Below are 17,087 nucleotides of genomic sequence, written 5' to 3' on the forward strand. Positions count from 1 at the left end.
CGCTGGCAGACAGCAGCTAGCAGCTCAGCACGCTCATCTCTCTTTACTCTAGACCCAGGGCTAGACTACATTTCCCACCCTCCATTGGGGTTAGGTTGCATTGACTCAGTTCTGGCCAGTGGAATTGAACGGAAGTGATGTGCACCACTTCCAGGCATGGTGCGTAAAATCCTAGCACACAACCCTCCTTTCTCTTTCTTCTCTTACTGGCCAGATGGATGTCAATATGGATCTCTTAGAAACCAAGAGTTAAATATGTCGGAATCTGTTTAGCAGACATCCTTGAAAGACTAAATGGAACAGAAGCCCATCCTCACACCTGTCACCAATTGGAATTCACTTGGGCCGGAAATAAGCTTCTGTTGTATAAAGCCGTTGAGCATCAGGGGTCTTTCTGTTACAACAGCTACCACAAACTTATCTATAGTAATAGCCTAGAATTTCAGAACAGCAGGTAGGGAAAACAGTTCTAAGAAAGGAGAAGGTCTGGTTACTCAAGCATGAGAAATCTATTTCCATCTATTGCTTTGATTGTGTATGCACACTGAAAATGATAAAAGTCAAAGATTCCTATCTACTGTAATATAAATTCAAGATGAAATGAAACTACCTTGATCCATTTTAAAATGTCTACAGAAAATTGAATTTCCACTTACAGCTGTTTTAGAACACATTTTTATGTCATTTTCTGTGATTAATGTGTTAGAGGATTTTAGTGTTGTCACTTTGAGGCTGTTAAAATGTTTCTTTTGATAAATTAGGAAGATGCATCAGAAATTATTTCTTTGAACCTAAGTATGGATAGAACACTGTAACGTTCAATCCTTATAGTTTCTCTTGGCAATAATAATTGAGCTACAGTCCTGAAAATTAAATGTATAAGGATTATTACCTTTTACTAATATTTTAATACAAAATTATAAACAAATACAGATTAATGCTCTGGAGAGACAGAGACTTTGTTTACTGTTTTCTGATTGTTTTCGTACTCTGCTAGAACCAAGTTACTATAAGTAGGAAAGTTATCGAGAAAATTCTGAAAAATAGATGAGTCTTTCAAGATTCATCATTTTTTTCATGCGCGTCCTTTGAATACAGACAATGATCATACAAACATCTCCATCCAGGTCGTACTTTATCTAGTGTGGTATTTAATGTTTAATTTTTTTTTTTTTCTGTTTCTACGTCGCTTTGGGATTTTCCATATTTGAAGATTTATGAGTAATAATAGGACTCTTGACTTAGTTATATCTATAGTTTCCATTAATGCCAAAATTAAAATTTCCTCATTATCATTCATCTACATCCTCATTTATATACAATTTAAAATCTTGAAAAATGTTCTTCTTTCCTTTATTTAATTCATTTAAATTTTAAAATGCAATTTACTTATTTCCCATGTAGATTTTCAAACCAGGAAGAGATGTAACTAGCCTTTCTGCTCTGTCTTACATTTGTCCTCAACTATAAATTGGGAAATTGACATTTTGCTTTAAATATTAGATTTTCCTTATTTAAGTACCTGTGAGCCTATTCCTAAGAGTGACCATCGGGCCCACTGACCGAATCTATTTTTTTAATCTGCAGTGGCGCCAGACCAGGATTTTGGTGACATTCCAAGGCACTGTCACCCTGTGAGATTCTGCCTGGATGAAATCTCTAACTCTTGCCTGCAATCTGCAATGTACATTTATGTCACTTACAGAGATCATCAGTGTAACTCTGACCTAAGTTTGTCAGGAGGTTTCCAGTCCATGGTACCTAAGCCCCCACAGAGCTACATGTGTTTTTACATTTCTCCTTTTTTTTCCTTTTTCTAGAAGAGGTATATCATAGAATTAAGTGAAAGAAGGATAATCTTAGACTGGAATGTCCTCTAGAGTCCCGCTCAAATAGTAAAATTTGCATTTGTTTTCAAATCCATTGTTTTCTACTGAATGCATTACTTTGGAGGGCTTCTTCTGTGGTACCAAACTCAGGGAGCTTCACGAAGCTTATTGGGAGATTCACAAGGAAGATTCATGAAGGAATAATCAAACTCTTTTCTGATGAACTGGAGAGTGTGGCTTTTCCTCTCAGTTATTATCCTGGAAGCATCTAAATACTCTCCACATCTCTTCTTTTGCAGCTTTTTCTCAGTGCATATTGGTAATAACTAAATATTTTCTATAAAGATTAATCCACATAAGTACTTCTGAGTAATGTCTTTCCCAAAATAAAACAGGACTTTCATAATTGATCTAAGTGATAAGCCATCAAAATGGGGAAAGATTTATTTTAAGTTCTGGGGTACATGTTCAGGATGTGCAGGTTTGTTACATAGGTAGACGTGTGCCATGGTAGTTTGCTGCACCTATCAACCCACCATCTAAATATTAAACGCAGCATGCATTAGCTGTTTTTCCTGATGCTCTCCACCCCCCTGCCTCCCGACCCCTGACAGGCCCTGGTGTGTGATGTTCCCCTCCCTGTGTCCATGTATTCTCATTGTTCACCTCCCACTTCTGAGTGAGAACACGTAGTGTTTGGTTTTATGTTCCTGTGTTTGTTTGCTGGGGATAATGGCTTCCAGCTCCATCCATGTCCCTGCAAAGGACATGACCTCATTCAAAAGGTTGTTTTTTATTTGATGCCTTTTATTAACTTTGAGAGAGTTGTTTATATAGGCAATTAAATAAATTAGAATTTTAGTAATATTAATAATATAGTGCCATGTAATTAGGAATCACACCACCTGATAATTAAGCCCAATTTCACATTTGGAGGGAAAAGAAAATGTGTGTGGTACATTTGTCAGACATTCAAAGGGTTTCAACATCCTTTGCTCTTGTTCTTTAGATTCCCCTGAAGCACTTTCACTCTGGCCTCCTTCTGAATTCCATTTTTGTTGTTGAAATATTGGTCTCACTAGTGTCATTGCTGTCAGCTCCTCAGGGTGTTATGTATTTCCCGCAACACCTGGACCTGAGAGCCATTGAATATGTATTTGTTATATTTACTTGAGAAGTCCAAAAACAATTTGCTCGTTAAATTTGTAGAAGACTTGGAGGGGCTAGGAGGAGGGGTCCCTAATTATTAGTAGTAGTAGCTAATAAGTTGAGTGTCATAGTCAGAATTATAAAAGTTCTCAAAAGATGGAAACCTTGTAAAAATAGAAAATACCAACACCTGAATTCAAGAATACAGAAATCAAAATTAAGGAGAGAATAGATGTGTTTAATAGCATATTACACATCACTGAAGAGAGAGCTAGTGAACTGGAAGAGAGCTCAAAAGAAAGCATCAAAAATGAATCACAGAAAACAACAAACAGAAAATGCAGATGAGGCTCAGAAACAGAGATAGGTTGAGATATACAAATACTACAGTGTTACAGTTGCCTACAGTGTTCAGTACAGTAACATGCTATACAGGTTTTCAGTGTAGGAGCAACAGGTTATACCATGTCGCCTAGGTGTGTAGTAGGCTCCACTATCTCACTCTACAATGTTCACACAGCAACGAAATCACCTAATGACACATTTCTCAGAATGTGTCTCTGTCGTTAAGCAACACATGACTGTATTTCAAAATAAGTTTGCAATTTTACCTAATGAGATTCTGATGAGGCTAATTATTATTATAAATTAGTAGAAATCCAGATGACTTCTTATATTGTATTTATTAATGAAATTGGTTCATCCTCACTATAACACTAGAAATTTTGCATTTGAAAAACGTTTCTTTTAAAAATTTCAAACTCCAAAAAAAAAAACAAAAACAAAGGAAAAATAAGTAAGAATAAAAAATAAAAATTTCAAACTCCATAAAGAATATTGTGCCTTCTTTGGTGTCTCAGAATCTGGAGATTATAGCAGATAATAATTATAAGCTTGTTGGAGAATTGGGCTGTTACCTTGAGAAAGAGATGTAAAAATCTTCACAGAGCATTCAAAAGTAAAATCGTAGGTTTGCTCTTCAGAATCAGATTGCTTTTTGAAAAAAGAAAAACCAACAAACATCCAGCTGCTTTAATTCAAAAAATAATATTTGTCTCTGATGTTGAATTCCACAGTGCCACCCATTTGAAGTGTAGAGGGCTTTGACATCTATAGAATGAAAAGCCAAGAATATCTTCCCTGTGAACTTGTACTCTTGTGTTGCAGGCACACAAAAAATCCCTTTGGACGATTGAACCCAATGAAGGCATGGTTCCTCCAGAAGCTGATATTCAACTGGCACTGACCGCCAACCTGAATGACATACTGACATTCAAAGACTGTGTCATTTTGGACATCGAAAATAGCAGTACCTATCGGATTCCTGTTCAGGCTTCCGGAATTGGTTCCACTATTGTTTCAGATAAGCCCTTTGCTCCAGAACTCAATTTGGGCGCACATTTTAGGTAAGGAAATACCATGGACCAATTTTTGTAGATGTCACATATGTTGCATGTGCTGAGCATCACCTCTACTTTAGAAAATTATTTTAAGTAATTAAAACTAGCCACCTCAGTCCCTCTCCTTTCCCATCCTCACTCTTCTGCCTCCTGATGGGTATGTCAGCAACAGGAAGACATTTTCTAGCCATAACTTGGTTGCATTCTCTAATCTGTGTCCCTTTACATGCGAGAAGAATATGGTTTGTAGGAAATGCATTCTTCTCTCAAACTAGCTACTCTGATTAATTTAGACTCTCAACCATAATTTCTCCTCTTTAATTCTAATACACTGTTAATCCCTCTCCATAAATATAGAAAATACAGATACAGCTTAGTGGTAACCTAAGCAGAACATACCTAGGAAGGTAAAAATTTACTGCAAGTGTATTTTATCAAGTATTGCAGAGCCAGCAGCTTTTTCGAAGCTTATGTCCTCTACTTGACTCCCCACCATAGCACCAACAACTGAGATGGTTTCCATTGGCTTTGCCTGATTACCCAGGAAAAGCTAGAGGGTCTAAATATTTAAATAAGATGTGGTACAGTATAGACACCACTGAGCAGAACAATCTAAATGTGGATATAAAAATCAGATTTGGGCCGGGCACGGTGGCCCAAGCCTATACTCCTAGCACTTTGGGAGGCCAAGGCGGGAGGATCACTTGAGCTCAGGAATTCAAGACTAGCCTGGAAAACATGGGGAAACCCCATCTCTACAAAAATACAAAAAATTCTGGACATGGTGGCGGGTGCACATAGTCCCAGCTACTCAGGAGGTTAAGGTGGGAGAATCACTTGAGCCCAGGAGGCAGAGGTTGCAGTGAGCCAAGGTGGCACCACTGCACTCCAGCCTGGGTGACAGAGTGAGACCCTGTCTTAAAAAAAAAAAAAGAAAAGAAAAGAAAGAAAAAACACACACGTATACATATACACACACACATATATATGTGTACACACACATATATAGATATATATGAGGAGATATATATATTTATAGGGCTGGGAGCAGTGGCTTATGCCTATGATCCCAGCACTTTATACTTTGGGAGGCTGAGGTGGGAGGATGGCTTGAGCCCAGGAATTAGAGACCAGCCTGGGCAACATAGGGAGAACCCCCACATCTCTACAAAATAAAAAAAATTAGCCTCGCATGATGGCACATGCCTGTTGTCCTACCTACTTGACAGGCTGAGGTGAGAGGATTGCTTGTACCCGGGAGGTTGAGGCTACAGTGAACTAGGATCACACAACTGCAACTCCAGCATGGGCAACAGAACAAGACCTTATCTGAAATTAAATATGTATATATATATGAGGTTTGAGTGTTAAGTGTAGAGGGTATGTGTGGGGATTTATTCTTGATTCCTCAGGAAAGTCATGTAGCTATCACTAGTTGGCTCCTGGGGACCAGTTGAATTTGAACTTACCTGTTGCAGTACTGTGAACAGATCTCAGAAGGGTATTCCCCCTGCCTTCTGGGCTCACAGGCCCTGAAATCAAGTTATATATGCTGTGCTTGGAGATGTGACTGACATTAATCAGTTAGGTGCTTTCCCCAAAATCCTTCCCTCTGCTCCATCTACAAAATATGGACTTGATTGAAAATGCCGTAAACTAGTAGAAAATTAAGTAAAAAGCAAGTCACATGGTTGAATTGCATGCTTTTAGACAAGTATCCAATTATATTTTTTGAGTCAGCTAAATGTAAGAATCCTCCTCTCTGCCTGTCTGTTGGCTGTAAGCTAGGGTAGTTTGTCATTGCATACCAGTGCTTCTAGTTTCAAATTTCTTTTCGTGCACTCAGATATAATTGTAGAAAACAATACATGGCAAACCAGACCTAATTACATGTTCTTTTAAATCTACAAATAGTGTCAAGTAGCCTTCGAAGGATATTCTGACACATGAAATTGGAGGGTTAGCTAACAGTTTTCTATGAATATAAAAGCAAACTGTAGCTTTTAGTTGCTAATTTGACCTCTGCCTAAACTTTTTTACATAAAATCACTATGCCCGCAATCTCCAGAAGAATTGCCAAAAGCAGGGCTGGGTAAACTACACCCCTCTGCCTGCTTTTGTCAATAAAGTTTTATTGGAACACAGCCATGCCCATTTTGTAACGTATTGTCTATGACTGCTTTCACACTACAAGGGAAAGTTGAGTAGCTGTTACAGAGACTATGTGGCCCCAAAAGCCTAAAATATTTGTTATTTAGTCCTTTAAAGAAAAAGTTTGCCAACCTCTGGTCTAAAGAAATAGCCATATGCCGCCGCTTCTAATTGCATATTTTTGGACAACTCCCTTAGGTTTTCAGAACTTCCATTTCTTGATCTATAAAATGGTAGTAAATATACTTACCATGACTGGATTGCTGTAATGATTGAATGATATACTGTGAATAAGTAACAGACATCCTGCCTAGTAATCAGTATGTGTTTTTTATAAACAGTATATGTTGTTTATTATTTCCCCCAAAAGCTTACTGTTAGCCATAAACTACCAAGTAAAGTAACTCCCTTGAGCGTGCCCCGTGGACACAGATTCACAATGTATTTAGATAGAAATGGTTATACCTGACAACTAGCAAATATTCCTTCTGATTATTTATTTCATGGTTCAACTTACCAGGCATGATGTCATTTCCTAAGGAAGAATAGATGGGATGAAATCTCAAAGCCTAATAAAATTTAAAAATTAAAAAACAGTCCTGAGATGAGTTTTTCCCTAAGAATAAATTTTAAAGTAAGCCTGTGGGGGGGAAAAAATCCCAAACAAACAAAAACACATTTGAACCATATCCAAGATCTTAGAAATCCCAGTTTTTTTTAGCAAATAGCCAGGCAGTCAGAACGTTCTTAGTAAATATTTGTGGAATATATGAATGCATGATGAACAAATGAATACATGAAATTGCAACATCTTTAAAGCACATTAGTCTGAGATAGGTGACCAATCGCGGTGGTGTTCTGGCCCATTGCAGTCCCCCTGTCCTTTGTTAAAGCTTAGAGGATATGCATGGTTTTTCTTCAAAGCTTCCTTCAAATTGAGCCCATCATTACGGGACATTCCACTCAGTCAATAGTAATTTTCTCAGCACAGCTTGAAACCTGCTTCTCCTCCAGTAGGTATTTTGCTTTCCTTTCACTCCCCAGAGCTATTTCTCTAAATAGAATTGCTTTTCACGTGAACTGAATGTGTCCTGCAGTGTGTGGGGCCTACAGGGGAAGATTGACGGGGAGTGGAGATTTTCCACAGCCCCTACATGGTGATGCTGACTCTGGGACCAAACCCAGGTCTGTGATTCCACACCTGTTGGTCCCCTGAGTAGATACTACCTTGTCCCATCACTGTTAGTTCCTAGTGGCATCGTGACTTAGTCTTCCTACATTAAAAAAAAAGTCTTATATTGTGGCTCACTTTTGAAATCCTTCCGGAAGAGTAAATCCCAAGGGTGTAGAGCTGAACAGAACATACCTAAATGGAATCCCCTCAACACCTGCCTCTGCTTTTTCAGCCTAGATACCCATTATTACCACTTTAAGTTGATCAACAAGGGACGTCGAGTCCAACAGTTGTTCTGGATGAATGACAGCTTCCAACCCCAGGCCAAGCTGAGTAAGAAGGGCCGGGTTAAGAAGGGACATGCTCATATCCGGCCCCAGCCCAGTGGCTCTCAGGAGCCCAGGGATCCACAGAGCCCTGTGTTTCATCTTCACCCCGCCAGCATGGAGCTGTACCCAGGCCAGACAATCGATATGATACTCGAAGGCTATTCTGCTACTCCCAGGGTAAGGGGACAGCACATTTGGGAACTATTGTTTTTTCCTAATTAAATCTCTACTATATCTATTTCTTAGGAAAGTCCCTTGGCATTTATCTGAGGAAGGATATGGTTTCTCAAGGATTGTGTACAGTCCTGAGTTACCATGGTAGCATCTGTTGCTTTTGGGGTCCAGCTCTGCTCAGTCGTCCATTTGTTTCTATAGCTACTGTGAACCCAGTCTTAAGGGAGGTTCTCATGCCCAGGGTCCACAGTGACAAGCCAGCAAGTCTCTGGTCGAAAAACATCCAGTTTTTAGCCAAAGCAGATTCTCCTATTAACACTTAGCAGGATTAATTTAATATTCATTCAAAAAGGGTGTTTGTATCGACACTCTGGGCTGCCTCTCCTGTTCAGGTATTGGGACATCCCTGTTCCTTTCTTTCCAGACTGACTACAACTCACATTTCAAAACATCTTCTTTTTATGCATTAATAAAAGAACCACATTTATCTTCAGCAACTCTGATTCCCTGCTTTCATTTACATGATCTCCATACATTCTACGTAAAACATTTCGGTAGATCCACATCATGTGTCTGTTTATCCCGATTCGCTCACAGAGTGTGGAAATCGTTAAAAAACTAAAGGAAAGGCTTTCAAAGTCACTTAAGAGTCTCTCCCTCCCCACAAAATGCAGGCCTTGTAGATGAGAAATGATGCTTGCCTAAGATCCTGCTTGTTTCGCCAAATTTGGAGGTAATACTGACTTTTCCCCACATGAAATAGGAAGCAAAAAGAACTTTGTCTCCCAGTAGACACAGCTGGAAAGCTAGTCCCTTGCTTAGCTTCTCTAAGTCACAGATTCCACTTTATTTCATTAGATTATTTCTTCATAGAGCATTTTCAGGTAAAATGCATCCTCAATTCCAAAAAAAAGGGGGTTATCTCTCATTGTGAAAAAGGTAATATGTTCCTTCTCTCTGTTATTCAGGTGATCAGCCAACTTTTATTGTGTGTATACCATGTGACAAATACTGTGCTAAGCACTGAGGATGCAAAGATGAATAGAACACAGGCCGTTATCTCAAGACACTGACAGCTGTTGGAAGAGCATATTTATAATGTGGTTATCAAGAGTTGTCCATATTTTTGAAGGCATTAATTCTGAGCTGCTGGGGGACTAAACTCAGCTTAAGCTTTACTAAAAGCTTCCCTAAATGTTCTTCTAAATCATGCTACATAAATGAGAAGAGACTGGAATGCATTAACATCCCTAACCTGGGCACTCTTCAACATAACCTATTCATGCTACAAATTCACTTTTGATCTTTCTGCTTTATAAAAATCTAGGCTTTTTGAGTCCAAAGAAATATTAATTCCTAATGCATGATTTTTAAATGTTTAAGTATAAAAGGCCAAAATTTGGCCGGGCACGGTGGCTCACGCCTGTAATCCCAGCACTTTGGGAGGCCAAGCTGGGTGGGTCACCTGAGGTTGGGAGTTCGAGACCAGCCTGACCAGCATGGAGAAACCCTGTGTCTACTAAAAATACAAAACTAGCCGGGCATGGTGGCACATGCCTTTAATCCCAGCTACCTGGGAGGCTGAGGCAGTAGAATCACTTGAACCGGGGGCAGAGGTTGCAGTGAGCTGAGATTGCACCATTGCACTCCAGCCAGGGCAACAAGAGCAAAACTCCATCTAAAAACAACAAAAAAATAAAAATAAAAAGGCAAAAATTTTCCAACTACAGTTTTCAATAGTTTAATAAGAAATCATATAACTATCATTGAACTATAAGCCCCAGGAAAGATTTTATCTGTCTCGTTCATCAGTATTTTGTACTCCCGGCACCCAACACAGCTCCTCATGCACAGAAGATCATAATATAACTATACATATGTACATGGAACTGAATGTAAGTCAACTGCCTCAGGGCAGTCAGAAATAAATACAGAATCCATCAAAGCCATGTTTAACTAACAAAACATAATCATGTGACAAAGAGCAGCCCCTGAAGCGTGCTATTCCTAAAAGTGTGCTCTGCCTTGTGTCCCCAGGCAGGTAGTGGGAAATCCATGTTCTCTCAGTGGGTAAATAAGTATGAAGTTATAGTTGTTCCCCAAATGCTGGCTTATCTCATTGGCAGATAGTTAAAGAGAAGCTGGTGTGCCACGCCATCATCGGGACACAGAAAGGGAAGAGCTTGTTGATGGCTGTGAACATCACCTGTGAGTTCGTTGCGCCTCTCATCCAGCTCTCCACCAAGCAGCTCATCTACCGACTGGAGAAGGTCAGTGGCGTGTGCTGGCGAGGGCTGGGTGCTCCGACTGGGGTCAGCATGTTTACATTTTCATTTCGAAAGCTAAATTAACGGGCATCCTTTTCCACGCATTGCTCAGCCCATGTTTTTTAAGCTTCAGAGGCCAGTACACATTCAACTAAAACTTTTGAATCTAAACCTACAATCCTTTGACATGTAAGTTGCTGTGGAAATTCTATTTCCATCATTCCTGATGTCTAAGACCTAAGGGAAGTGGTATTCCAGTGCACTGAATATGCAGTTTAGTCAATCATCTTACTTTAACCAGGTAAAATAAACTCGAGGCAGAGGAAGGATTGGAGTAGAATTATCGATAATTATAATTATCAGTAAGAATATCTACCACTGATTGATTAGTATGTGCTAGACATGGAGCCATGTTCGTTACATACATTTACCCAGTAGTCCCTCACAGCAACCGTATGCAGCAGATTCTGTTATCATTCCCATGATGCACACGAGGAAACTGAGATACAGGTTAAGCTGGAGAATAATCAACTTAAAGTATTAGATTCACATTCTTTAACTTAAATGGCTCTACATAAGGGCAGACAGTATATGCCAGAGTCAGGGGACAAGGGAGAGAAGGTAGTGGCTGCTGCTCAGGGCAGGGGGTCAGGATAGTGAAGAGGTGGGGTGGAGGAGATATCACAATAGGCTTGACCTGCCCCTAGACATGCTTCCATCCAGAATTAATTACCATTCAAGACATGTAAGGAATGTCTGTTCTGAGTTGGGGATTGAGCTGGTACTAGAAATCTAGTGAACCAGACAGACATAACCAAAGCTAAGCTGGTTGACTTTAAACAAATTATTAAAATGTAATTGTTGAAGTCACCATTATAAACATTGCTATGAGGAAGAGGTGCAAGGTGCTGGGAGGGCATGTACTGGGAGACATGATCTTGTTCGTCCATGTGGTCATGGATGGATTTCTTGTGCCTCAAGTTGAGACTCAAAGTAAAAATAGAAGCTAGTCTGGTGACAAGGGATGGGGAGAAAATTGCAGGCAGAGGGAATAGCTCACGCAAAGGGCTCAAGTTAGGAAAGGCCACCTTGGACAGAGAATGTGCCAAGGATGGCAAAAGTCCATCTGGCGATGTGCAGCCTGCCTGGGAGGCATCATCTGAACTTTGGGCTTTGTTCCGGATAGCCACTGGAGGACTTCCAGGAAGGGAGTGACATGGTCAGATTGATTCACTGAAACCATCATGCTGGCCGCTGAGTGGAATGTTTATTAAGGCCTCTCATGTGCCAGGCACAGTGTTGGGGGCTAGAGATACAACAGTGAGAATAGTCCTCCCTGATAAATGTCACAGCCTGCTGAGAAGACCAAGCATTAAGTCACGGCCCCACAGTGTGATCTTTGTTGTCACACAAAAGCTCTGGGTGTGGCAGTGCCTACCCAGTCATGAGGAATCAACTGGGCTTCCTTTCACTACCTGGAGGTTTGCAGAAGAATGTTCAAGACCATTTATTTTGGTAGTGGATTCCATCATATTTTGTTAATTAAAACAAATTAGTATCTATTGATTATCACCATGGAAAAGGTGTTCTGCTAGGAGACGAAAAAAGGAGCCTGTGATCCAGTAGGAGAGGTGTGAGGTAAAAGTTCAATTCAAATCAACAAGTAACTTTTGAGCAGGTGCATCAGTCACCTACAATATATAAGGCAGAAAAGACACAGCAGAGACCATGGCTTATCATTCTCAGGAAACTTAGACTGGAACAGAAAACCAAACACTACGTGTTCTCACTCATAAGTGAGAGTTGAACAGTGAGAATACGTGGACATGGGGAGGGGAACATCACACACTGGGGCCTGTCGTGGGGTCGGGGGCAAGGGGAGGGAGAGCATTGGGACAAATACCTAATGTATGTGGGGCTTAAAACCTAGATGACAGGTTGATAGATGCAGCAAACCACCATGGCACATGTATACCCATATAATAAAATAAAATAAAAGTAAAGTAAAGTAAAATAAAATAAAATGGCTTAACAAATGAGTGGGGAAGGTGGACGTTGCTAGTTTAGCTTCCTGTCACTAAAACCCAAGCTAAACATGAAGCCAACAAGCTCCATGAGACATGTAAAAGGAAAATACGACAAGAATTCCTGCTACAGTTATTAAGCTTTATTGCTCCATTTTAAATTCTTCATTTTTAAGTAATCAGGAAAGATGTTTATTGGCAACAGCTGCACTGAAGTTGGTGGCTTTATATTTTCCCTGAATGCTGTTATTGGGAGAAAACTCAGTGAATATTTATTGAATTGCTATTCTGGGCAAGATGTTGTAATATATGTTAAATATGCAGCCTAGTTTCTTATTAGATTTCTCTAAGCCCATAAACACTCATAAAAATGTGTGGGTAGTGCTCTTTTTCTTCTCTTTATATACTTATGCCTTTTGCGGGGGCGGGGGTGGGCGTGTTTTTATTTAAATGTCTATTGTTTGAATTTATTACTAGATTAAAATATGCACATATTTTGAATATGGTGGTAACTTCTTATTGAATTAAAAAGTGAATTGAGCTACAGTTCCCTGCTTACTTTTTTCCACCCTTCTCTCTTTCCCCACAAAGATGAGAAGTTTGAAATCTGTCCTACTACTTACTGTATTTTTCATTTTCATTTCCTGCTCACATTTAATCCACATCAGGGACAATGAAGAAATGCAACTTCATTACCCAGCATGTGCAAGAGACTTGTTAGGTCTCAGTATTCAGATTTAATTGTATAACATCCAATTATCTGTTCTGTCTCCCTGTTTTCAGCTCAAGGCAGTGCATCTGATTTGGTACATTAGAATATAATTATACCAACCCTGTCTATGGGAAGAATTTTTCTATAGCTGTTTCTTCAGATTTGGTCTACTTTATAACTATCGTACCATTCATAAGCCACGGAGATGAAACCACATCTCTGTGGGATCAAAAAGGTCAACTGAAACTAGCAGCCACTTTTCTTCATGAAGTTCCAGCAGCACATTATGTCTGCTGATATTTGGGGAGACGAACAACTCAAAGAGAAGGGGTCATTTTGAAATAGAATGGCCTCTCTGTGCTTGACTCCTTCTCATCAGTAGCCTCTAAATGGCCTCTTGCCAAAACCAACCAAGTGTGGCTTCTGCACTTCAAAGCCATCTGCGGTGACACAGCAGCCTTCAGGGAAGGTCACGGGGTGGACAGTTCTCCATGCAGCCTTTGTAGGGCTCAGAGTACTGCTTCATCCCTCCCTAAACTGTAGTATACAAACCACAGAGGCAAGGTGAGTCCAGTTCCGTGCTACCCCATATCAGAGGGAGGGAAACAAAGGCTGGTGTCTCATGGTAAATGCCAGACCTAACCCCTAAAGTCACCTGGGAGTGCACAGGGAGACTCATGGAGTACAACCAAGGCATGAGGCTCGAGCCAAGGGACACTGGTCACCCAAGCTCACCCAGGAACCACAGTGGAACAGGAAGAGACTGTGATAGGCATAGAACTGGAAGACAGAGTCATATCAAAGTAGAAAATTAGAAGGGTTTAACTGACATTGGCACAAAGAGAAAAAGCAAATGAAAACAAGAAGGCCTAGGAAAGACAGGCTAGAGTTGTCAGAAGACCCAGGGGATGATTGGAGGGAGGTTCTTTTTGGAGGCCAGAGATTGAGGCTCCTGGTCACCCCCTGATGATACTAAAGAACCCCCTTTCTAGGAAATACAAGAAATAATGTGGGCCCCAACATCAGAATGAGAAAAATCCAGTCTAGCCAGAAACTCTCAACTCGAGATGCATTTTCGATGCCTTCTTGAGTTGAAAAATTAAATCTGGGCTGGGCGTGGTGGCTCACACCTGCACTTTGGGAGGCTGAGGCGGGTGGATCATGAGGTCAAGAGATCGAGACCATCCTGGCCAACATAGTGAAACACCATCTCTACAAAAAAATACAAAAATTAGCTGGGCATGGTGGCACGTGTCTATAATCCCAGCTACTCGGGAGGCTGAGGCAAGAGAATCGCTTGAACTCAGGAGGCAGAGGTTGCAGTGAGCCGAGATCACACCACTGCACTCCAGTCTGGGCGACAGAGCAAGACTCTATCTCAAAAAAAAAAAAAAAAAGAAAAATTTAATCTAACATATCTAACAGAGTAAAAAGATGCTTCTAAATCAACTCTCCTGGTATTATCAGGAAAAGTTTATAGGAAATAGGTCTGAGCTTTTGTCAATATAACAAGATATTTGCAAATTGGGTGTTTTAAGCCTGGAAAAATATTATACAAGGGAAACATGTTTTATTAATTATAATGATAGCTAGATTTATGCATAAGATATAACTAACTTTTTAGACTTTGTCTTATGACACAGTGGAAGCCCCTATAATAATAGTTCTATCCAGAAGCCTGGCTTCTGTAGCTTTTCTCAATTAGGCACCAAGGGGGTAAAAAAATCTAATCTGTGTTGTCTGGGTTATGTAGGTCCACTTTTCAGTAGTTCACCGTACATCATTCCACATGATTTATCTTTTTTTTTTTTCCTTGAGACTGAGTCCCACTCTATTGCCCAGGCTGGAGTGCAGTGGTGTGATCTCGGCTCAGTGCAACCTCCACCTCCTGGGTTGAAGTGATCCTCGTGCCTCAGCCTCCGAGTAGCTGGGATTACAGATGCCCACCACGATGACTGGCTCATTTTTGTATTTTTAGTAGAGACAGGGTTTCACCACATTGGCCAGGCTGGTCTCGAACTCCTGACCTCAAGTAATCCACCGGCCTTGGCCTCCCAAAGTACTGGGATCATAGGCGTAAGCCACTGTGCGCGGCTTCCACATGATTAATCTAAAGTTCTACAAGGGAGAAAAATGTATGTATACATCTACATATATATGCATATATATATATACACACAGAGAAAGAAAAAGAGAGAAAGATCAATAAATTTGTTCTAAACAATTAACCTGAGACTTGTTGCTAAAAGCTTACTGTATTTACCATAAGTTGATTTGTTTCATCTTTTTCTGTTTTTGCAGAAACCTAACAGTATCCTGAAACCTGATTACCAGCCCTTGGCCATAAAAAACATTTCCACCCTGCCCGTGAATTTGTTGCTATCAACATCTGGACCCTTCTTTATATGTGAGACTGATAAATCCCTGCTGCCGGCAACTCCTGAGGTACCTTAATAGGGGGCTGTTCTGGCAAGCTGTTGGGGGTGGGGCGGGGTGTGATAAAGGAAGAGAAGAGTAACGATACGCCACCCAACTTCAGCTCAGAAAGATGGAAAGGATCCAGGAAGCAAACAGGGAAGACTACAGAAAATTTAAAATGAGTGGTAAATCCATTCCAATATCAATCTGTAGAAACACTGCCATTCATGGTGAGAGCTTCAGCTCATTATAATCACCCTTCTCTCCTGCCCATTCCAATGAAGCCAATCCACAGAAAGCAGTAACTTCCTACTGATGATAGTAAAGATCTTTTCATTCTCCTCCCTCGAGTCCAACCAAATCTCCATGCTGAAGGAAATGAGAAAATAGCCAAGTCCAGTCCCCAGACAAGTGAGCCCACCTCCGGATACTGAGAAGTCTGAGTGGGGCTGAGGGAGGAGGCTGAGGACTCACCCCGGCCACCAGTCTGCAATGGGATTCAGTGTTCTCTAAACAACCCTTCAAGATTGTCCCTGTGATCCTTTGCCGGGTGTGAGGACACCAATGGGAAAGTCAGGTCCATGGGCCAGTGACACTGTAGGAGAGGAGGACTGAAGGAGAAACCAGTCCCCACATGCCATTTTGCTCATCCTCTCTCTCTAGGTAAACAGCTAATGAAGATGGGGTATGAAGGGGCGGGGGCAGGCAGCAATCATGAGATCTCAGAAGAGGGAGCCTGTTACTTAAGGAGATTTACTGTGAGCCACACTCAAGGAGATGGATCTTTGGGGAGAGCAGGGACAGCGTACTTGGTGACAGGGTGTCCCAACAGTACCCAACTGGAGGCTGTGGGCTGTGCCCCGCCTCTCCACCACAGATGTTTTGAATGAATAGGTCTCATTCAAGCAGGAGGTGAGACGAAACCAGCCAAGATCTTTGAATGGAGAAAGAAAAAGAGGAAATGATTATAAGCAAGAGGCAGATGAAAACAAACTGCAAGGAGATGCACCCAAGGAAGAAGACCAGAAGCACAAATATGTGTTCCCTACAGTCTCACACAAATTACAGACAACATGGCCTGTCCTTAGAAAGAGCCCAAGGAGAAGATGCAGGTATTGAAAGAGGAGATGCAGAGTGAACTCACAGACCACAGGAGAACAAATGGGTGGGAAAAGGAAGATTCAGACATGCGCACCTTTCTCAGTCTGGGTGGTAGACAAGACCCACTCGTATCCCTCCTGAGATCTTTTTTTTTTTTTTTTTTTGAGATGGGGTCTCACTCTGTTGCCTAGGCTGGAGTACAGTGGCACAATGTCAGCTCGCTGCAGCTTCAACTTCCTAGCTCAAGCGATCCTCCCACCTCAGCCTCCTGAGTAGCTGAGACCATAGGTGCCCACCACTGTGCCCGGCTACTTTTTTAATTTGTAGAGAGGAAGTCTTGTTATGTTGCCCAGGCTGGT

General features: G+C 40.9%; 1 protein-coding gene across 1 annotated transcript in view; it reads left to right on the plus strand.

The window, feature by feature from the left end:
- Positions 1-17,087, plus strand: part of HYDIN (HYDIN axonemal central pair apparatus protein) — a 388,294-nt gene that overhangs the window by 158,137 nt on the left and 213,070 nt on the right. Inside the window, 4 exon segments of the mRNA XM_033218949.1 lie at positions 4,146-4,384; positions 7,936-8,209; positions 10,333-10,476; positions 15,511-15,654. Coding sequence (XP_033074840.1) covers positions 4,146-4,384; positions 7,936-8,209; positions 10,333-10,476; positions 15,511-15,654 — 801 coding nt within the window.

Source organism: Trachypithecus francoisi, unplaced genomic scaffold (assembly GCF_009764315.1).
Source record: "Trachypithecus francoisi isolate TF-2019V2 unplaced genomic scaffold, Tfra_2.0 Lachesis_group10, whole genome shotgun sequence".
Lineage (NCBI taxonomy): Eukaryota > Metazoa > Chordata > Mammalia > Primates > Cercopithecidae > Trachypithecus > Trachypithecus francoisi.